Source organism: Vitis vinifera, chromosome 16 (genome assembly GCF_030704535.1).
Source record: "Vitis vinifera cultivar Pinot Noir 40024 chromosome 16, ASM3070453v1".
NCBI lineage: Eukaryota > Viridiplantae > Streptophyta > Magnoliopsida > Vitales > Vitaceae > Vitis > Vitis vinifera.
In genome coordinates this window covers 22,861,693-22,883,692 of record NC_081820.1, presented here as the reverse complement: position 1 = coordinate 22,883,692, position 22,000 = coordinate 22,861,693, and the positions used below count along the sequence as shown (strand labels likewise).

Here is a 22,000-nt window from a genome sequence, read left to right as displayed (position 1 = left end):
CAGCCGTTGGCAGATGTCAATACAAAATCCAAAGACACCTTTCAAAGTATATAAATTTTCAAATAGTTCAAATAATATATATATTTTTAATTTAATTTTCCAAAACCCCCCTCTTTTGAGCTAATACTTCTATAATTAGTCCTCATTTTCTTTCGCAATTTCGCGCCTTTTTTGAAAAATTAATATTCATATTTTTACTTAAAATTTAAAATAATTTAAACCTTTTTAAATTTAAAATTTTTAGTTAAATAAATAATATTTTTATTAAACCTAAAAAAAAGCTTATAACTTTTAAGAGTTAATTCAAAGGAAACTTTCTAATAACCTATGATATTTTTTTTAGACTTACCAGAAATATATCATTAATTGGGTGGTGTAACGAATATAATTTTTTGTTTTATTATTTGTACTCTTATCTCGTTTATTTTTATTATTGTATTTTGGTACTATTTATTTGTATCTTTATTTAAAAGTTTAAATCTCATCATATATATTTTAACGGTCTAGATTTCTTATTCGGTAGGTACTGCTTCGATACTTTAACATTTTCCAAAATTTTTATATAAGAGTTTTAACATTACCATGAAATTTATTTGGAGAATAAATCTGTTTTATTTATTCTATTAAATAAGAAATATCTCATTTTCACCACTGTAATTTTTTATAATGTTTTATTTATTTCAAAAAAAAATGTTTTATCAAATTTATGATAATTTTAAAAAATAGATAAACATTATACAAAAATTATAATAATATAAATACAAGAAACGAATTTATAAAGCAATTAAAGTGTTGAAAAAGATGCAAAATCCTTAAAGGTGTAATTGGAATGGGAATAATGAAATCAAAATATTGAAAATATCAAAAATGCTTTTAAAAGTGTTTTTAGAAGAATCATCTATAAAATATTAAAAAAAAAATTAAAAGTGATTTTAAATTTTACCAAATATTTGATTTTTTTTTTCAAACACACTTTTTGGGTTAAAAGTGCTTTTTTCTTTTTAAATACAAATTCTTATTTTTTATTCTTCCCATAATTAATTTTTGTTTAATTTATACTCTTATTTATAGTGAATAATTCAAACATGGTATTTGATAGGAGTGCAATTGGCTGGAATAACCTAATCCAACCTGAGCTTAACCCGATGTTTAGGTGAGTTTGAGAAATCATTTTCAATATTAGAGTTAGGTTTTTTTAATCCGAACTCAATTTTGGTTGAGTTTAAGGTTCAAGCAATTCAAGTCTAACTTAGATTTAATGTTTATATAATATTTATAATTCATCTTATTCTATATAATAATATTTGTTTTCTTTTTCTATTTTTAAGAAAAACATTAAATTATATTATGTCATATGTTTTTCATTATTTTTAGAAAATACATAAATTTATGTTTATTATTTTGTTGCTATCTTGAAATTTTGTTGTAATTGTTATTTAATTTTTCATATAAATACATTAAAATAATATCATAAATAGATTTTGAATTATGCATCTAGAGTATAACTTAAACAATCTAAACTCAACTCGAGCTTAGAAAAATGAGGTTATGCTTGATTTGGGTTGAGTACCTTCTGTTGGAGTTTGGGTTGATTATTTTTTAATTTAGGTTGGGTTTGAATTAATCATCAACCCGACCATCCTACCCAATTTGTAGCCCTTATATTTGACGAGATTGAATGGATTTCTCAATTCTCATTCCCTATTCCATTTCCTTTCCACATTACAAGTATATATATATATATATATATATATATATATATATATATTCCCTTTCATCATTCCCTTATTCCAATAGGTTTGATCCTATAGAATATGACCTATTTTATCATTGAGCGAAGGGTATGAAATAAATTAGATTGATTTTTTTATCAAAAGTATTATGTAAAATCTTTGGTTTTTTCCTCTTTTTTTTATCCCTATTCCAGAGGTACAACGTTTAAATCAATAGAGAACCTTTTATTTTGTATCCATATGAATCAATATTATTACGTTTCAATTCCTTCCTGATACCTCCTAAGGAAAATTCTGAAATGGATCCCAAACTGACGGGTTAGTATAAGCTTATCCATACGGTTATGCACTCTTCGAATAAGAATCCATTTATTGAACGATTTTGATCCTCGTATACCGTGATTTTATAATCAATAATTATAGTAGTTAAATTGTGGACATGTATGTTTTCATTTCATAATAGCTTTTGAGTGGAGGTTGACCAATTGAAATTATAGATAAGTACAAAATTTTATTAAGGCCAAACATTAGAGAATTTGTATGTAGTCTCGGGGCATTATTCACACTTCTTTTTCAAACTAACAATAATTATATTAGAGATATACACTAAGTGAAGATTAAGATATGAAATATAAAATAATTTCTATTGTTATACGGTCGTTTTAGAAGTTGGCATGTGAGCATGTGACAGCACATTAGATTTTTACATTAGAATACTTTACAAGTAATATATGGTCCTCTAAGAAGTTGGCACATAGCTAGCATGCAAATGTGATCTCAGTGACGTCACCCCATCAAGATGAGATCAAAATTGACCAATTGGTAAGGTGCGGTGGTATTGTGAATTGGAAAGTCTATTCGACAGCTTGTGATGGGTTGTGATCATTCACTATCAAACAAAACACAAAGAGCCACGGACATACGACTCTCAGTCGGTCAGATATTATCGTTATAACATATTGAAAAATTCTCATTGCTTTCTATATATATATATATATATATATATATATATATATATATATATATATATATATATATATATATATATATATATATGTATAAAAGGAAAGTATTGTCACTATTCTCTCTAGGATGAAATAAGTTTTTTTATGAATAGTTTTAAGCTATGATTACTTGGTATATATTTTCCATAAGAATCCATATTACTACTTTTAACTTGTAAGTGTGATCAGTAATAGTTTTGAAAACAGTTTTCTATCATCCATGTTGGAGCCAAGTGGGTGTCTAAGTCGGATTGATCGAACCTGATCCAACCAAATGAAATATCAAGCGAGCAATTTCAAGAAATTAGAATTATCAGAAATTGTCCAATAACCATCATATTAAAAAAAATGAGAGATCTTTTTCATTCATTACTTTTTTCTAGAACAAGAAAAAATGAGATACCTCAAAAAATTATTTGAAAAAGAAGATGAAAAACTTTTATGTCGGAGTGGTACTCGATTTTAGTATAACTATATTCACGACTTAAGGTGAATGGTGAAACAACTATTATTATTTTGGATTGTGGGCATTTCAAAAAAGTAATTCAAAATTTTCTTACAATCCAGATAAAAAATAAATAAATAAATACATATGACAATCGAAAAATGTAAAACTATTTTTTAAAAAAAAAAAATTAGAAAATATGATGTTTTTAAAGAACATTATTAGTCATTTTCACTTGTTTTCTTATAATTGTTTTAAAATATAATTATATAAATATGAAGAATAATTATCAATAAAACACTACATATAAAAGTTATTTTTAAAACATATTTTTAAAATATAAAAAATAGATTAAAAATATTTCAAATTCGGAATAGACGATATTTATTTTATAAAACATCAAAAAATAATTTTTAAAAATCGTTTTAAAAACAATTTCTCATAATTAATTGCACTATAAAAAATATATAAAAAATAAAATATAATTAAAATTAATTAGAAATTTACATTCAAATTATTTAATCTTTATATTGAAGAGTTAAAATAAATATGAATTAATATATAAAAATAATTTATTAATTTTAACTATTTTTTTTTTCTTTATTTTTTTTTCTATGTTCTCTCTATTATCTTTCCCTTATATTTTTCCTTAATTTTCTCAATACCAAGCATAACCTTACTCTCAGCATCACTTTTTCTTTCCACGTTTTTGTGGACATTTGAAGAGATGGTTCAATCTAAACTTCATGAGGCTCGTATGGATTCGAAGTACTAAGCACATGAAGGAGACAAATCGAAGACTTCAAATAAAGAACTTCCTTTTGTGTCATCTTCAAAAGATGGGAAAGGTGACTGCCCCACTACCTAGTGGTTCGAGGATGTTTTCTTAGTCCTTTTTGATAAAGATCTTAGCTTCCCATTCTCAATGGTTCAACTATAAGACCCTCACAACTCAATAGTGGATGAGGTTTTCTTACCTTTTGCAAGTTTCTCGCATTTGATCATTAACCTATTGTCCTTAAGACCATAGACCAAATTGGCGCACCCTTTCTTAAGGTTCTTAACATTCTTGGATGGTAAGGAAATCCTAGTCTTATGGATGGTATTGTGGGGTTTTTCCAATTTAGACATTTTGGGCTTTATTTATGTTTATATTGTTCTATAACATTGGATGGACAAGAGGAGGTTTATAACCTAGTGATAATAGGGCGTTGAGGTTCTCCTATTTGTTTTGAAAAACAATGTAATACAATTATTTGTATGCTATAACATAAAGAGGGATGGTCATATGTGATTACTTTGTACTTTTAGACATTTAATGGGCACCCTTTTTTATTGTTTAATGTTCGACTCATTTAAATGATCGTATTTGATGCATGTATTGCTTGCCTATTTCCATTGTCTTAATTATAATTTTATTGAATGAACGCATAAAATGTTTTGTGTTGGATTAGGTAGATTTTAGTTTTCGCTGCATTGTTTTATTACTTGCTATCATTCATTATACAAGCAAATAAGTCTTTTTTTTTAGTGGACAAAAATTCCAGAAGGCAAAAAAAGTGGACTATAAGTGTTTAAGGGCCAAAAATAATATTTCCAAAAATTATAAACATTCCAAGGACGTGGTATACTTTAGCTATCCATATCCTTTAGATGATAGATCTTAATTTGCCGATGTATGTCACTCTATAGGAACTTCCCCAATTTGGTCCAAACTTTTCATCCTTAAAACTAACTGTGTTAGAAAAATATGTCGAAGCATTAAGTTTCCCACCTTAAACTAACTAATTTTGAGTTTGTTGTTATAGTAAATGGCAACTTGTTGCTAACAATGGGCTAGCTTAGTAAGGAAAACCTCTTTATATTTGTCAACCTAATTTAGAGTAACTTTTACAATTTCATTATGCCAACTTTCATGTTATAGGCCAAAGTGAAGGGGTTTGGCTACTTCTTAAGAACTTCAGCTTTGTGACTTTTAACGGTGAGTGCAATAACTTTATCTATCGTTAAACTGTGGGCTTCTTGCTAGTGTTTTTTTTTATAAATAAAGGAAAATGTGAGAACGATGATGGTTTAGTAGATCCCTTTGAGATGAAGTTAGCATTTTGGTTGTAGAAATAATGGAGAGAAAAGAGGAAGAAGAGAGAATTTTCTTTGTAATTAACTTTTCTCATGTGTTAGCCTTAAGCTAATTATTTACGAGTAGTTAAGACCAACCAATGAGTTATTAATGCATGACTTTGACTTTCATGCGTTGGCAACATCTTAGCTTTCATACGTACCTTTATGAGATGAGATAGAGGTTAAATATTTGTCCATTTTGCATGAGGGTGAATAGAATGCAATAATTGAAATATCTATCTATCCAAGATGGAGGAAGGCAACAAAAATTTTATTTGAACTATTTGGTGGTTGGACGTTAAATTAGTGAAAATAAGGATAAGGTATGACCCTTCAATAGTACATAAGGGGTAAATGTCTCAATCGTGTACATATTATCCACTTTGGACTCAAATGGGTTTTCACGGCTTGAAAATGAGTTTACAAAATTAAGAGAGATTCATGCTTATATAATATCATAAACTATCTCTCTTATTCGACGTGAGATATTACAAATACTATTCCAGACAAACATGAGGTCGATGATCCGTTCTAATATAATTTGTGACGATTTATACTCAATTATGCAGATATTATTAGTTTTGAATCTAAAGATATTATCGCGATTTTAAAACATGTCTACAATATTAAAAAAGACATATACTTATATTATAGTGTTAAGAACTTATCTAATGTGGGATATCATAAAAATGAAAATATTTATTTTTTTATATTTTATGAAAGAATTAAAAAAGTTTATAATATAATTTTTGTGGTTTTTTTTTATAATTCAAAACCTTTTTGGGAAATTAATACCATCTCTTATCTATATTTTATAAGCAATTCGTCTTCAGTAAAAAAGGGGTGTCGGGTGTGGAGGGAGATGGGTGTAGATATCACTCGAAGTCGAAGCCGAAGCCCGACTTGTGAAATTCTAAAATTGCCCTTCTTCTTACGGATTCTCAGTTCCCAAACAGAGTATTTGCTACTCGGAGCAAAACAGAGGTAGGGTTTTTGCGCTCTCCACGTACGACCATCATTTCCGGCAGCCCTCCGGTATCCACCCTCCTTCCTGTCCTCTCTCTATCGTCAGAACTCATTATTTTCTTGAGACCCTGCGTTTGGTTGCTGAGAAAACTGGACAAAATCAAAGAATTTGCATTTGGGTAAAATTTTTGTTAATTTTGCACGTTGAGTTGCGCTCTTTCATTTCAACCTCTTGTTATATATCGGGCATCCAGCAGTGAGTCAATCAACATCAAAATTTTGAACTTCTTAGTTTCTTCGCCTACATATTACCAGCCGCAAAACAAAGATTAAAGTTTTTGTTTAGCAGGAATCTTGTATGCTTAATTCATTCAAAATGTCATAGTTTGCGATTATGTTAGATAGATTATATCCTTCATTTTGCATAATATTTTTCGGAATGCTGGGGCAAGTGAAACTTGTTTATCAGCATATTTTAGCATTCAAACTTCAAATTTTTATATGCTTTGGTCACAAATTCAGGGGTCTGATTGGATTTCGGGTCTGAAACTGAAACGCCCATGTTAAATTCTCAATAAAGGATTACGATTTGGGCCCTAGATTCCAAATTCTTCCACTTTGAATTATTTCTCCTTATGCTGACCTAAAAGGGTTCGCATCTCTTAGGCTGTTCAAACATTTTATGACTAAGCAAATGGAGTCTCAATGGGACTGGTTCACATCTGAAACATCTGTTACATATAAATGCTGTTTTAGCTTTGGTGCAGAAAAGTAGGGAGAGTGAGAGGCAAATAAGAATCAGCTGATGAAGAATTTGATTTAGGAGAAGTGATTAGGAAAGGGATAAGAGAGTGCAATGGGCACTATATCGAAGCGTATCAAAAATCTGTAATGCATAATAATACAACACAAACAATATATTAGGTGTTACTCATAGCATGTAAAATGGGAAAGGGGACCTTTAGGAAGCCGGAACTCGTAAACCAAAGTCTTTTATGCAGTGCATTCTGACAAATATTGTTCCTAACTTGATCTTTCTATGCAAAATGCAACTGCTTATCGATGAACTCCCTTCTGCCCTATAACTTCATCTCCAAAAATACCCGTTGTGTACTTATCTATCTATCCAGTCTACTTTGTAAAGATCTCTAAGCATACTATATGATATCTTTGCTGGTTTTCTTTGACCTCATTGAAAGGAATAATGTGGTGAAAAATAATTTAGGAACTGTTTTACCATATTTATTTGTTGTTGAAGGATCAGAGCATTTACTCTCCTTGTAAAACTTGTTTAAATGCAGGTGCATACAGCTGTAATCCTCTGAACTCCCAGAACTTTTTATGTGTGTGGTCCGGGACTTCAATTGCCACCAGATTGATTGCCTTTGCAGTATCATGGTAGTTTTAATGCCCTAAGCATACTTGTACCAGTTAAATCTTTCATTTTGGATTCTCTGCTTTGCCCATGTTCATATTTCCAACGGTTTTTACTGGAAATTATACAAACATGTACATACATCCCAGGCAGCACTTGTAGGACTAAAATTTGGGAATCGTAATTTTAATGATTTAAAAACTTTAATCTACTAAATATGCTTAAGCTAAAAAACCCAACTGCTAATTTCAGGACTTTCTTTCAGCAAAATTTGTTTGAGTGCTAGCCTATCATGCATTATCACGGGCCCTGAATGCCCAAAACCACTAATATTTCGTATTTGCAGCATTTAATATGATTGTTAGACAGGCTCTTAATGCTGTGTTTGCTTTGAGTGGCTCGTGTCCAGTCACTCACCTTATCACATCTCATTTTAAGATGTTCTCTGTTATCAGACTCAAAACATGGACCCTAAAACTCCATGATGGCCATTTATGGAGGGTAGTGTGAAACTAGTGGCAGGTTTTAGCTCTGCTGCATCGAGGGATTTTCTTCTCCCATGTTAACATGTTTTAATTATTCTTACCTATATGATACTCAATAACTTCCTTTGGCACTTCAAAATATTTTTCAAAAAGCAAAATATGATGGTGAAATTAATCTAAGCATTTCAAAGTTTTTGCAATATAAATCTCCTAGGTGTTACCATTATTTGCAATATAATGCAGCCCTGTTGGCAGTGGGTTCTTTATGTTTATAGGAGTTCATAGATTAAAACATCAAATATAGGTATTAAGGTTTCAGACTTTGACACACTATATGAGCCCAAAGAAAAATTTTAAGAGCATCCTTGACTTCACTTTAGGTGTGAAACTAGTTTTTGGAAGCCAACAATTGAAGCAGTGAGTTCTTTACATATTACTTATTAGAATTGTAATTTGGGTGCAGGACCCTAATTCTTTAACCGACAAGAAGTGTGAATGCAGGCTTTTCATTGGTAATCTTGATAAGAGAGTATCAGAGTAAGCAAAATATTCAAAAGTTTGTCTTCTCTATCATTCCACTGCTTGTGAAAACTAGTTACAGTTTGCTGCTTGAACGAAATTTTCATTTCTGCTTTCAGGGTTGCTCTGATTAAGATGTTTTCTCCATTTGGAAAGATTGTAGGAGAGGACTTCATGTGGCATACTCGTGGGCCGAAGCGAGGGGAGCCCCGTGGCTTCGCTTTTGTTGAGTTTAGCACAAAAGAGGCAAGTTACATCGTTACATATTTCCTCTCTCTTTGTTTTCCTTTTCTTTTAGCAATTCCTGATTTCCACCATTAATGTGTACAATCAGGAAGCTGAACTGGCCAAGGAAAAGATGCATGGAAAATTGATCTGTGGCCGACCATTGACTGTTCGTCTTGCTAATGAGAAATCCTTAATGGAAACAGCAGAAGCTGCTCCCCAAAGGGTTGGCACATCAAACAAATCAAGCCTCACTGGCCGCAGTTCAGGGCAAATGAGCCGGAGTGCTAAAATAGCTGCAATAAAGAACAAGTTAAAGGAAATGGAGGAAGAGAGCAATGGCACCAAGAGGCAGAAGGTTGCTGATAAAGTTTCTTGCAGCAATGGTCTTGACCGATCATCTACCAGAGAATCATAAGCAGAAATAGGAAAAGAGAACCATACAAGTGGGAGAGTTGTTCCAAATCTCTTCAAGACAAATGGGAATGGTACTTTTCCCGGGCTTTTGAGGAACGTATATCACACATAATAAGAAGTGTCGAAGTTTGGCTGTGGTTCATCATTCTTCTTTTAGAGTTCATGTTAAGGCCGTCATTCCAGGTCTCGTTCTTTTTTAAAAAAAAAAGACAGGAAAATTCGGTTGTTTGGTAAAACTTAATACTTATTAATAATTGATTTAAATTAATTTTAAGTTAAATTATATTAAATTATTAATTTAAAATTTATTATTTAATTTTTATATTAAGTATTAAGGTTATATGATAAAATTAACTTAAAATATATTTTAAATTATTAAATTAATATATTTATTCTTGTAAATTATAATTAGGATAAAAGAAATTCAGTAAGTGGAAGTGGTGGAGCAACAAAAAGAAGATTATGGAAAGAATTAATGTAAATGAGGTTAAAAAGATAAAATAAGAATATGAATTTAAGAATAAATTAATTGTTTTATTTATTATTTAAAATTATTTTTTATTTTAAATTATATTATTAATTTATTTAAATATATATAATTTACTTATTAACTTAAATTAAGTTATAAAATCTCTTTAAGTTATTAAATTGATTTATTAAATATTTATTAAGTTTCATAAAGAGAAACAGATAATTTCTCTTTTAATAAAATATTATATATAGTTTTTATTTATTTATTTTTTAAAATTAAATTATGTTTAATAAAAATAGAGATATATTTAAATGGTGTTTTCATATATTTTGCTTGTCATGATAAATTTTTCAATTTTCAAAAAATAAAAAATATTTTTCATTTAAAGGAATTTGTTTTTGTTTCCTTAAATGAAATATTCACAATATTTTTTTTTTCTAATTTTTTTTTTTTAAAAATGATTCCGAAAATGGAGGCAGTTCATTTACTGTGAAGTCAACTGAAGTGTGGAGGAAAGCTCCATCGAAGTGTCCGTTTCTGCGCATTATTTCCCTCTCTAACTGAGGTTGCTGCCGGCGACTCGTACTCAATGGCGTCGAAGTTTCTGACTCTCCGCGCTCCGCTGTCGATTCCACAACCGGTTACGTGTTCCCGCCAGAATTTCCCAACCGTCTCTACGAGCAGTTGTTCTACTGTTGAAGATCCATCGCTGTGGCGTAGCAAGAAGCAAACGCAGCTCTCGCCTCTGATTTTCCCTAAAAGTTCTGATTCGATTAGATCCGTGACCGTCAGATCCAGTTTGACTTTCCCTATCATTTCTCCGCAAGATCAATGGGGCACTTGGACTGCTCTCTTCGCTACCGGCGCTTTCGGTATCTGGTATTTTCCCTTTTTTGTCTCTTTCTTTTCCGCTGTTTGGTTGCTGAGAAAGTTTCGGGGAAATGAAGAAAAGAAAATATATATATATATATATATATATATATATATATTGGCTTTCCAGAAATGGAAATTTAACTCAAGTGAGGTGAATGATTGTATTGGGCTCCGTTGAGTGGAGTTTTTTGTTTTCTCAGAACCTAAACAGAGTATTACCTTCCTTTTGGTTGGTGAGAAAATGGAAGATGAGGAGAAGAAATTATTGTTTATTTTGATTTATATTTTAGGACCCGAGCTGAGTAGTATCCCTTAATCGACTGTGTGTTTCTTGCTAAACTGAGGAAGAGAAGCTCCATTTGTTGGTTGAGAAAACATAGGAAAACGAAAGAATTCAGAACTGCGAAAATCACATTTTGCTTTGTTTAGGACCTGAGAAAAATAACTGAACCAATTGAGCGGTGATACAACTGTTTGGCTTAGTTGAGTTGAGTTTTAATTTTCAAGAAACAAAAAGGATAGAAATAGATGACAGTTTTGTTTAGGACCTGAGAAAAATAACTGAACCACTATTATTTTCATTGACTAATAAATGGACCAGAAATGGAAAAATTACCTTACTAATAATTGTATTAGACAAAGTTGAGTGGAGGTTTGTTTTCTTGGGTCTGAAATGGAGAAGATTAGAAGAATCAAATATTCAAATTTTTAGTATTTTCTTCTCGTACATTAATCCATCAAGCAAACTGAGCATTTTCCTCCATTTGTTTACTGAGAAAAGGGCAGAAAAAGAAAGTAAGTCAAACATTTGAGTCTTAATTGTGTTTCTGTTAGTTTGGTTTAATTTCTGAATTATTTTTGGTTGAATCAAATCCTAAATAATGAAAATTTGATATTGAAAATTTTAATTTCTTTCAGTTTCCTGTATCAACTCAGAAACCAAAAAGAGGATTATGGGTTTTTCCTTTATTTATATAGTAATTCTTGGGATTGAAGGTCAGAAAAAACGAAGATTGGGAGTGCGCTGAGTGGTGCCTTAGTGAGTACTTTGGTTGGACTTGCAGCTAGTAATTTAGGGATTATTTCTTGCGAAGCGCCAGCATATTCGGTTGTGTTGAATTTTCTGTTGCCACTGGCAGTCCCACTGCTGTTGTTTAGAGCAGACTTGCGTCGTGTGATACAATCTACTGGGGCACTGCTCATGGCTTTTTTGATTGGATCAGGTCATATGTGTTGATATTGTATTATTTCTGTTCTGCACTTCTAATATTGTTCAAAATTCTTAAAAAGTTATTTATTCTATGATATCATGTGCTTTGATAATGCCAAAGAGATTTTGATTTGTTCATCTACTGGTAGAACTTGAATATGGAGTGTGATTAATGCTTTTCTTCCCTCTATGGGAAGTGGAAAAATTGCTCTAGTTGTATCAAGTATGTTTTGAGTCTGGATCACACAGGCAATAACATTCATTCTTCAGTGTGAAGGTTGTCTTGCATTATGAAATTATACAACTAAAATTCAAAATGAAGTTTTATAAAAAGAGAAGAAAAAAATTGTCAAGAACAGTAATCAAGTTTCAATCTAAAGAAAAACTCACCTACATATTATATATTGTGAAATCATTTTAGATTTGACAGAATGGCTCTTGATGACATTGGTAAACCTAGGTTTTCTGCAGGGTCTGCTAGTGATTCTATTTGACTTTTTATTTTTTAATTTTGGATGCTATATGACAGTTGCAACAACAATTGGGACTGTCGTGGCATTTCTGATGGTTCCAATGCGATCACTTGGTCAGGACAGTTGGAAGATAGCAGCTGCACTCATGGGCAGACATATTGGTGGAGGTAATTTTCAAGGAAACATCACTATTCAAAACACTTCCTGTGTGCTTAAAACCATATCTTGATCAGATATACTTAATAGAATAAACTGTTGTTTGATTTGGACCTTCACAACACTTCCTGTGTGCTTAAAAACTATATCTTGATCGGATATACTTAATAGAATAAACTGTTGTTCGATTTGGACCTCATTATTTAGTTCAGTGAGGGTCAATTGGCTTGCTCCTTGGTAGTCTTCCATATTACTTGAGTGTTCTTTAGGTTTTGGAGGTCCTAGGTAGCAGCTGTTTCAAAGATGTATTGTTTTGGTGGGAAAAAAAAAAAAAAAAAAAGATTTTTAGTAATCTTACAAGCTTAGGAGTCTATTATGGAATGGTTAGTTCATCTTCTCAGGCTTCAATTTCTAAGGGGTTATAGGATATTCCCCCTCTATCATACCATGAAGTGGAAGCATGCTTCCTACCCAGTTAAGGCTGCTATGCGAGGAGACTGAAACCCAGGGCACTGGTAGCTTGAAATTGCATGTTCACTGCTGTATCCCTAGAATCTTGGTCAACTGGGCTTTGGAAACATTTTCATGGGCCATATTAGGAATATGATTCACCTACTAAAATCAGTTAGAAAGTGATAATCTTGTGAGGCTAGACTTCTTGCTTTCAATTGGGAACTCAGGGATCTAGGGGTGTTGTGAGGCTTGGAATGGAAAATTGGGAGATTGTTTTTGGGACATTAGAGTAGATTTAGAACCTTGGAGGTTTTTGCTCATTCTTGTGGGCATCCAGTCTCTCATGCTCTCAGCAGTCTTGTGTTGCATTTTCACTTGGGCCTCAGGATGGATCAATATAGATGCCAATTTCCTTGCAATAGCATGGCCTGGCACTTAAGTTTGCTTCTTTGGGAAGCCTATTCTTGATTAGGTTATTCAGTATTCACCTTTTGTCTGAGCTCATGTTCTTTAATCAGTTCTTTCGCCTCCTTTTTTTATTTAATTATTTTTAATTTTTGAAGTTTTTATTCGTGTTTTTTTTTCTTGCTTTCATTTGGGTTACATTTTTACTCTTTTAGTTTAATTTTTGAGAAAAGAGCTGCCCAAAAAGAGTGGCTTGAATGGGGGAGTCAAGCTGATTCTGGCTTAACCATGCTCAGGTTTGTACCTCTAAGACCAGATCGACACCTTGATCCATCACATTTCCATGTGTTGTGTTGAGCTATAATGATTTTTATTAATCTAATACACAAAATTTTGAACTCTGACTATCTTCCACCTTTTAGAAGTAAAAAATCCTGAGAACCTGCTTATTTGTGTTCCTACTTCCTGATTTTGGATTTTGTGTTTAGTCAACATGATATACTTTCACTGTATATGTCTAACTAATAAAATTCTTGTCTTGATTTTGTGTAGCTGTCAATTATGTTGCCATTTCAGAAGCTCTTGGTGTTTCTCGATCAGTTTTAGCTGCAGGTCTAGCTGCAGACAATGTTATTTGCGCAGTCTATTTTACAACATTGTTTGCACTAGCTTCAAAAATACCCCCTGAGGATTCAACATCTGCAAATGGTGTGTAGTACTTTAACTAGTCAACCCTTCATTGATGCTAAACTAAATCGACCATTTGTCAAGGTGGATGATCTGTTGGCTCACTTTAGCCTACTCCCCTCTGAATTAGTTATGGTCCAACCTTGGAGTTTCTTGGTTACACTTCATTTTGCATTTTTATTGCATTCTATTTTGATGTAAAAACAAAAACTAATGACTTTGGTCATTTTTCCTGTTTATCTGTATTTTTGCAAAAATATTAATTATATGTCTTCTTTTACAAAGTTCCCAGACATCAAACACCACTTTAGCAGATGAATTTAGTTGTGTAACTGATATTTTTGCCTCTAATGAAAGATGCAACTGTGACAGATACAGGAATGAATGAGCAGCCCGAGCCTGGCAACAAACCTCCTGTGCTACTGACTGCTACCGCCCTTGCTGTATCCTTTGCTATCTGCAAGGCTGGCATTTTCCTCACAAAATATTTTGGAATTCAAGGAGGTAGTCTTCCAGCCATTACAGCAATAGTTGTTATTTTAGCAACTGCATTTCCAAAGCAGTTTAGTCTCCTTGCACCTGCTGGTGAGACTATGGCAATGATTCTGATGCAGGTGAGTTAATTTCTTATGAGAAGTAATCCCAGTTCAGTCAATGTGCATCATTCTGAAATGTTATTTAATTTGGGATCTTGCTACTAGTATTTCTCCGAAAATTTTAATCATTCTATTGCTTTCTCAAATAAATAAGCATTAGAGCCTGCTTTGGACTGTTTTTAAAATCAGTTTTCTATGCTTAAAATCCCCCCCCCCCCCAAAAAGAAAAAAAAGGAAAATGTTTTGTAGAATCAAGCCAAAATCATGTTTAAAATGATCGGAAATAAAACACTATATATAAAATTGGAAATATAAAAAACAGGTTAAGAACACTCCAAGTTCTGAACCAGACTTTTATTTTAAAAAACATATTAGAACTATTTTTGAAAACTATTTTTTAAAGTGTCTTCAAATAGGCTCTTAGTTTTTGAGTATTTCTTAAGAACTGTTTTCAAAAACGTTCCCAAACAGGCTCCTAGTTTCTAAGTTTTTCTGTACCCATCTCAGTACACTCTCAAATCATAATTCACTCCATTGATGAGCTTTAGAAGCTGAGTGTATTGCTATAGTCAAGTAAACAGAGAAGCCCTAGTTCTTGACTCCATGTCTCTGCAACTTGCTTTTGAGTGACAGGTATTTTTTACAGTGGTGGGAGCAAGCGGGAACATAGGGAATGTCATGAACACAGCTCCCAGTATTTTCATGTTTGCTCTGGTCCAGATTGCGGTCCATCTTGCTGTGATCCTGGGACTGGGAAAGCTATTCCGCTTTGATCTAAAGCTGTTGCTGATAGCATCAAATGCCAATGTTGGAGGCCCTACAACAGCCTGCGGAATGGCCACAGCCAAAGGGTGGAGTTCCTTGGTTGTTCCTGGGATTCTTGCTGGCATATTCGGTATCGCAATTGCAACTTTTCTGGGCATTGTCTTTGGAGTAACAGTCCTTAAATTCATGTAAAACTTTACTATCATTACTACCAGGACTGGTCTAATTTTATGCAATGATAGAAGCATCATGTTGGGAGCAACTTTCCGGACAGCTACAGTCAGGCCTTGTAGAGAAAAGCTTCTTACCATACCTTTGCTTAGAGGGTTTGGGTAAAATTTAATATTTGGTATTTCTTATTAAACAAACATATTAAAAGTAAAAATAACTATAAAATATATATTATAAAAAATAAATCAGGTATTAAATATTAAATTACGATAAATTATTTTATTAAATATGTTTAATTTATTTAATATCTTAAATTAAATTATTAAGTTATTAAATTAATTTAAAAAATATCCTGTCACATGGACTTATTTGTTTAAGAATACATAGGCAGACCAAAAGAAATCCAGTTGAATGTGGACTCGCAAAAAGTTAGGAAACCGGCCACGATCTTATTATAAACAAATTATTCTTTTAAATCAGACAACGACGTATAAAAAAACATAGAGTAAAAAAATGATTCCTGATTCCTTTCTTGAACTTTTCGAAAAAACCAATTGCAAATCATATGAATTTTCTACATTAAAGAAAGTCAGGAATAGGATTTATTGATTAGAATAAGAATCATCGTCCAGATCTACGGTATCAAAGTGCCTAACTTTACGAACCGCATGCGTTGCAACCGTAGACAAAGGTGATGAGGGTCCAGTTCCAGTTCCAGAATCCCACGCGATTTCTGCTGGACCCAACTAAGCCACGTGTACCAAAAGGCCCCACACATCATCATCCCTACAACGATGGAGAAGATAGAAGTAGGAGCAAACTCCGAAAACCGCGACGGCCTCGTCACACAATGTCGTCGTCATCGTTACCGTCACCATTTCCACTACTCAACGCTATCTCTCCCTCACCGTTGCTCCGGCCGTTACTTCCGCCGTCATCCATCTCCCATCGCAATAGCTACTCCAACTGCTCTACCTGCAAGCCTCTGATTTTCCATGCAAACCAAAACCGGCACCGTTTTGTGAAGGTTCGGTCACAGCTGAGTGGCCCTATCATCTCTCCGGAAGACCATTGGGGTACATGGACCGCACTCTTCGCCACTGGTGCTTTCGGCCTCTGGTAGTATCTCTGACATCAATCGTTGGTGTTTTCTGAATCTAATTTTTGTTTATTTTGTTGATTCTGTTTGGATGGCGAGAAAACGCAAGCCAAAAAAAATGAAAGCAATTGAAGTTTTCGATCTTGGATATTTCATCATTTATCAACCGAGAAAACAAAAGAATCTTCATTCAACTAGGCTTACTGCTATTATTTTTACTTCATTGAGTTGAATTTTCCTTTTCCTGGAGTTTCAAAGCATTTTTTGGGGTGTGATTCCTTCTTTTCTCTATTGTTGATTTTCTCTCTGTGGGATTGGAGGTCAGAGAAGACGAAGATTGGGAGCATGGTGAGTGCTGCTCTGGTTAGCATTTTGGTTGGGATGGCCGCAAGTAATCTTGGAATTATTCCTTATGATGCACCGGCATATTCGATTGTGATGGAGTTTTTGCTGCCTATTACTCTTCCACTACTGTTGTTTAGAGCAGACATGCGTCAAGTGATGCAGTCGACTGGGACATTGCTCTTGGCTTTCTTGCTTGGATCAGGTCATTTTTGTTGTGTTGCAACCTTTTTCGTGTCCTTGAGCTTTGTATTATCTTGTTTGAGTTTGGTTATATTAGTGGCTATTTTGGTTGAAATCCCGTTTTTGGAGATATGCAAATAACTAATAATGACTGTAATAATTGTTTCCGGCCATGGCTTTCCTGTTGCTTGTGTATCAGTTGAGAAGCGAGAAAAGGAATTGCTGTTTTTTTTTATTTATTATTATTATTATTGAGTTGAACTTGAAACTATGTGTAATCATGCAACCAAAGTTCACCAATTGTTTTTGAAATCTCTAAGGGAAACACAAAAATACAACCTGTTTAAGCGGCCTGCAAAAGTTGTGAAGAAGATTATCTAAGACTGGTATAATTGTCGCCAATCCAGGACAAAAGGGCTTCTATTATGTTGTTTGACTTTGATGATCTAGAAAACATATTCGAAATTGATTATGAAGAATATACAATCTATATGTTATGAAAATATGCTCTACGTTTCCAATCCATAGTTGTACAGATTTGGATCCAATTAGTCTGACATATGTGTCTTGGATTTCATTCTAAGCTAGATCATCAAAGGAATAGGCTTGTAGTTTCTGCATGGAGATGTGCATGAATTAATGGATGTAATGGTGCTGCAAGGAGTGGCAGATTAATTTAATTTCAAATCTTGTAAGTTCCTCTTTATTCATTTCATTGATATCTCAGTTCTATTCTTTTATTGCTGTAGTTTCAGAGTTCAAGTTCCATGATAAGAAAAGTATCCTTCACTTGGGGTTTTGTTTATGTATCAACAAACACATGAATTCTTCCAAATCTGTTTTTGGATTTAGCATGTGATCATACTGATATGTGCTGGATTGAATGCCTCTACTATGCAATGGAAACAGAAGCACCATCCTGTGACTAGTCTTATTCAGTTACAAGGCCCTTTTTTTCTTTTTATTTGTTGATGTCCTTTTGCAGTGTGTTTACTGTATTCTGTGCCTTAATGGTATTTAATAGTTACAAGCCCTAAGCAACTATATTTTGGGCTTTTGAGTCATTAATTACATACCCAAATCATAGTTTCATGAGCCTCCTAATTGGGTGACATCCCCATACAAAATCATGATCGTGTGTTGGACTTTTAGGCCTCTTGCACTAGTGCTGCAATTTTTTAGTAGTAGGACCTTAAATCATCTTAAGTCAGATTTGAGTTTCAAGAAACTCAAGCTTTTTCATCTAATGCTATAGTTTGGAAGGAAAATAAGGCAAATTGCAGTCTAGTTGGGGAGGTATCGTTAGTCCTTCATTCTCATTTTTCCCTGCAAGTTCTTGTAGGCTTGTGTCAGTTAAGAAACCAAAGGAGCATCTTAGGTTTAGGAAAAATGTTAGTTTTCCAAATTGAACTTACCTTGCCATGCTTAAGATCCTTGTTATTGAACCAAACCTCAGGTTTTTTTATTTTTAAAGCAAGACTGTTATTGTTGTTTGATTGAGATATATCATTGACCTGCTAAAAGTTTAAGCTTTAAGGGTAATTCGTAGTTTAACAATTATAAGGATAGAAAGGAACACTAAAATGTTTGGAAAGCATAGGCTGAATTTTACAATTTTGTTAATTGGCTACATTCCTTTTTTTTTTTTTCCTTAAACGGTTCCACTTTGTGTTATTTACTGATTGTATCAGATGCTTATATGGTTTCATTTCAACTGTTTTTTCTTATTTTTAGAACAGATGAAATACCTGATTGTGGTTATTAGACTAATTTTCCATACCTTAAAAATTGTCTGCTGCATAGAAAAGAAACAAATATTTGTTTGATCAGAAAAAGAAATGACTATTATTATATTGAAACAGACCATTTACTTATTCTTTTTGTATGGCAGTTGCAACAATTGCTGGAACTCTTGTGGCATTTCTGGTAGTGCCTATGCGATCACTGGGTCAAGATAGTTGGAAAATAGCTGCTGCCCTCATGGGTAGTTATATTGGTGGAGGTAATTTGTTGAGAGATATTGTCGCATGTTGCTTTTGGACTAATCCCTCCCAACAAGTGTGAGCAGATAAAATGATGTTCACTTGGGCATGCCAGCCCAATTGTAATTGTTTATAATCACCACCATTTTTGTCTGATTGATGACACTGGTATCTGATCGACTCAATCTGTTACAGGTCCAACTACATTATGCATTTTTTTAAAAATAATTTTGGTTGATGTGGAGTGCAATCTTTGCTTCAATGTATCTTTTCCAATTTTAAATGTGGTGTCCTTTTTACTATCAGAAAAGTAGGTTTCCTAGTGCTTTAAGGTCATGCTGACCTCTTACTTTAGGAGTGCTGCAACTTATGGTACCTTGAGTGCAATAAGCTACATCTCTTGTTTTCACTATTTGAATCTTGTTTGTTTACTTTCAGTAAATAAAGGGGAACTAGGCCCTTCTTGTTCAACATTTTTAATGTCTCACTTTCTTATCTTTTAATGTCTTGGGGCCTATCAAAAAATGTTTTGATGCCTTGGTAATATTTTTTTTACCTTTCCCTAATTCGTTATCATAACTAACACTCTATTTGTTTCTGGTTTTCTGCAGCTGTTAATTATGTTGCAATTTCAAAGGCTCTTGGTGTTTCTCCATCAGTTTTGGCTGCAGGAATAGCGGCAGATAATGTTATTTGTGCTCTGTATTTTATGATCTTGTTTGCATTAGCTTCTAAAATACCTCCCGAGACTCCAAAATTAACCAATGGTAAGAAGTAATTTAATTTATTCACTTTGAGGTGGATGATAAGATACACCGGCTCTGTTTCTCTCTTGTTCTTTGATTTTTCCTAGTCTATGACAAGTATTTCTTCCTTTGAAAAATTCATATGAATGTTCTTGTTTTCCTTGCTCCAGTCTACTTAGCTATTCATCAATACTGATGTTCAAATAAGAGCCTGTGCTTTTGTTCATGAACTTCACTTTTCAACATCGAAAAATTGTATATATTATGTGTTCTCTGCAAATACTGATTACTAGAATAACTACTCAACAGTTGTTAGAATGATTTGTGTCATCAACTTAACTATGATCTTTTAGAGAGGAATAATACAATCAAATGTGCATAATTTAGTCTCTCGATATGTAACCTCTATCAAAATCTTCTCTTGGGTAGATGTTGCACTGAATATGGAGTCTGATTCTGGAAGCAAGCTCCCTGTGCTACAGACAGCTACAGCTCTTGCTGTATCTTTTGTTATCTGCCTGTCTGCCACATATCTAACAAAATTGTTTGGAATTCAAGGAGGCACCCTACCAAGCATAACAGCAATTGTTGTTGTTTTAGCAACTGCCCTTCCAATGTATTTTGGTTACCTTGCACCTGCTGGTGATACTATTGCTGTGGTTTTGATGCAGGTAAGTGTTATATCTCAAGCTTATTTGATTTACATCATGTAGAATTGCTACTTATAGGGGGTTATTATGTTGGCTTGATATATGCTGTTGACCTTCTCCCTAACGGCTGAAACTTGTGTTTTTTGGGGGGCAACTGAGATTGTTTAGCTGCTCTATTTTAAAGTGTATTGATATTAAAACTTTCAAAGTTCTACATTTTCCAGTATGTTTATAATCTTGTCTGTTTATGGGAAATGCTTCTTATATTCCTTTGTGGATTATAGGTTTTATTGTTCCTTTTTCTAAAATGATATTTTCTTTGGCTTTCTTTTTCTTTTTCTTTTGTTTTATTTTTTATTTTTTTAGGCTCTTTTTGCTAATTCTATATGCCCCCCAATAATTCACGAATATTCTGTTTGATTCTTGTTATTGCTTTAAACCTCATATGCGAGCCAAATGACATTGCATGTTTTTTTTTTTCTTTCCTTGTTTTTTTTTTCTTTTTCCTGTATACACATTGCCTCTCCTTCCACATGAATTTATTCTTGAATTTTTTATTTTATTTTTTTTCTAATTATTCCTCTAAAATTGTTGTCAAATTATATAATGGCTCCTGACAACTTGATTTTTCCTCAATAAATTTATGAATTTTATATCATTCCCACAATTAATTATTCCTGAACCTGGAACTATCACTGTCACTAAATGCATATAAAAAAACTCCGAGTTTCACCTACTGATTGAATAAATTTATGTGATCTCAATTTTTGTGTTCTTCACAGGTATTTTTTGCTGTAGTGGGTGCTAGTGGGAGCATATGGAATGTCATCAATACTGCTCCCAGTATTTTCATGTTTGCTCTTGTTCAAGTAATGGTCCATCTTGCTGTGATCCTTGGATTGGGGAAGCTATTTCGCTTAGACTTAAAGCTGTTACTTTTGGCATCAAATGCCAATATTGGAGGTCCTACTACAGCATGTGGAATGGCCACAGCCAAAGGATGGAGCTCTTTGGTTGTTCCTGGGATTCTTGCAGGCATTTTTGGAATCTCTATTGCAACTTTTCTTGGCATTGGTTTTGGAGTCATGGTTCTTAGACACATGTAAAATTTATAATTTTATACTTTTTTATTTCTATATCAGAAGCGTATTATTCTGTATAATTTAAACTCATAATACGATTTGTGCACTCAGTTCTGGGGTCTTGTGACTTTTTACTTTGCTTGTACGCTGCTGATAATTTTCTCAATAATCCAGTTCCTTCAACTCTGTTTTCCACTGAATAACTGCCAAAATTAGATGGTTGTGGATCTTTTCTCTCCTTTTTTTCTTGGTAATGATTGGGCTCAATATCAAATATCCCTGGCAATTGTGATAGAACTTAGTAAGGTCCTAGCTCAGATGACAATGATATGGAAAAATTGTAACTGGTGGAACTGTTATCATGC

General features: G+C 33.0%; 3 protein-coding genes across 8 annotated transcripts; all 3 read left to right on the top strand.

The window, feature by feature from the left end:
* The first annotated feature begins 6,123 nt into the window (after nucleotides 1–6,123).
* Nucleotides 6,124–9,432, top strand: LOC100259304 (uncharacterized). Of its 3 annotated transcripts, none has more exons than XM_010664386.3 (5): nucleotides 6,124–6,287; nucleotides 7,571–7,667; nucleotides 8,593–8,666; nucleotides 8,768–8,894; nucleotides 8,983–9,432. In XM_010664386.3, exons 2-5 carry the CDS (start codon nucleotides 7,611–7,613, stop codon nucleotides 9,289–9,291), a joined length of 567 nt encoding a protein of 188 aa, XP_010662688.1. In that variant the 5' UTR covers nucleotides 6,124–6,287; nucleotides 7,571–7,610; the 3' UTR covers nucleotides 9,292–9,432. The 3 variants fall into 3 exon arrangements, with proteins under 3 accessions (XP_010662688.1, XP_010662686.1, XP_010662687.1); XM_010664384.3 differs by having other exon boundaries at nucleotides 6,124–6,448; XM_010664385.3 differs by having other exon boundaries at nucleotides 6,150–6,338.
* Nucleotides 9,433–10,218: 786 nt separating this feature from the next.
* Nucleotides 10,219–15,642, top strand: LOC100264478 (uncharacterized). 3 transcript variants are annotated; one of them, XM_010664387.3, is made up of 6 exons: nucleotides 10,219–10,641; nucleotides 11,632–11,858; nucleotides 12,375–12,485; nucleotides 13,885–14,040; nucleotides 14,398–14,633; nucleotides 15,249–15,642. In XM_010664387.3, exons 1-6 carry the CDS (start codon nucleotides 10,352–10,354, stop codon nucleotides 15,570–15,572), a joined length of 1,344 nt encoding a protein of 447 aa, XP_010662689.1. In that variant the 5' UTR covers nucleotides 10,219–10,351; the 3' UTR covers nucleotides 15,573–15,642. The 3 variants fall into 3 exon arrangements, with proteins under 3 accessions (XP_010662689.1, XP_019081363.1, XP_002273113.2); XM_002273077.5 differs by having other exon boundaries at nucleotides 10,221–10,641; nucleotides 14,392–14,633; XM_019225818.2 differs by lacking the exon at nucleotides 13,885–14,040 and having other exon boundaries at nucleotides 14,392–14,633.
* A 341-nt stretch (nucleotides 15,643–15,983) lies between these two features.
* LOC100242195 (uncharacterized) lies at nucleotides 15,984–21,818 on the top strand. Of its 2 annotated transcripts, none has more exons than XM_002272839.4 (6): nucleotides 15,984–16,670; nucleotides 16,971–17,197; nucleotides 19,067–19,177; nucleotides 19,769–19,924; nucleotides 20,333–20,574; nucleotides 21,336–21,818. In XM_002272839.4, the coding sequence occupies exons 1-6, from the start codon at nucleotides 16,246–16,248 to the stop codon at nucleotides 21,657–21,659; spliced, it is 1,485 nt and encodes a 494-aa protein (XP_002272875.1). In that variant the 5' UTR covers nucleotides 15,984–16,245; the 3' UTR covers nucleotides 21,660–21,818. The 2 variants fall into 2 exon arrangements, with proteins under 2 accessions (XP_002272875.1, XP_010662690.1); XM_010664388.3 differs by having other exon boundaries at nucleotides 16,581–16,670; nucleotides 16,976–17,197.
* The last annotated feature ends 182 nt before the right edge of the window (nucleotides 21,819–22,000 follow it).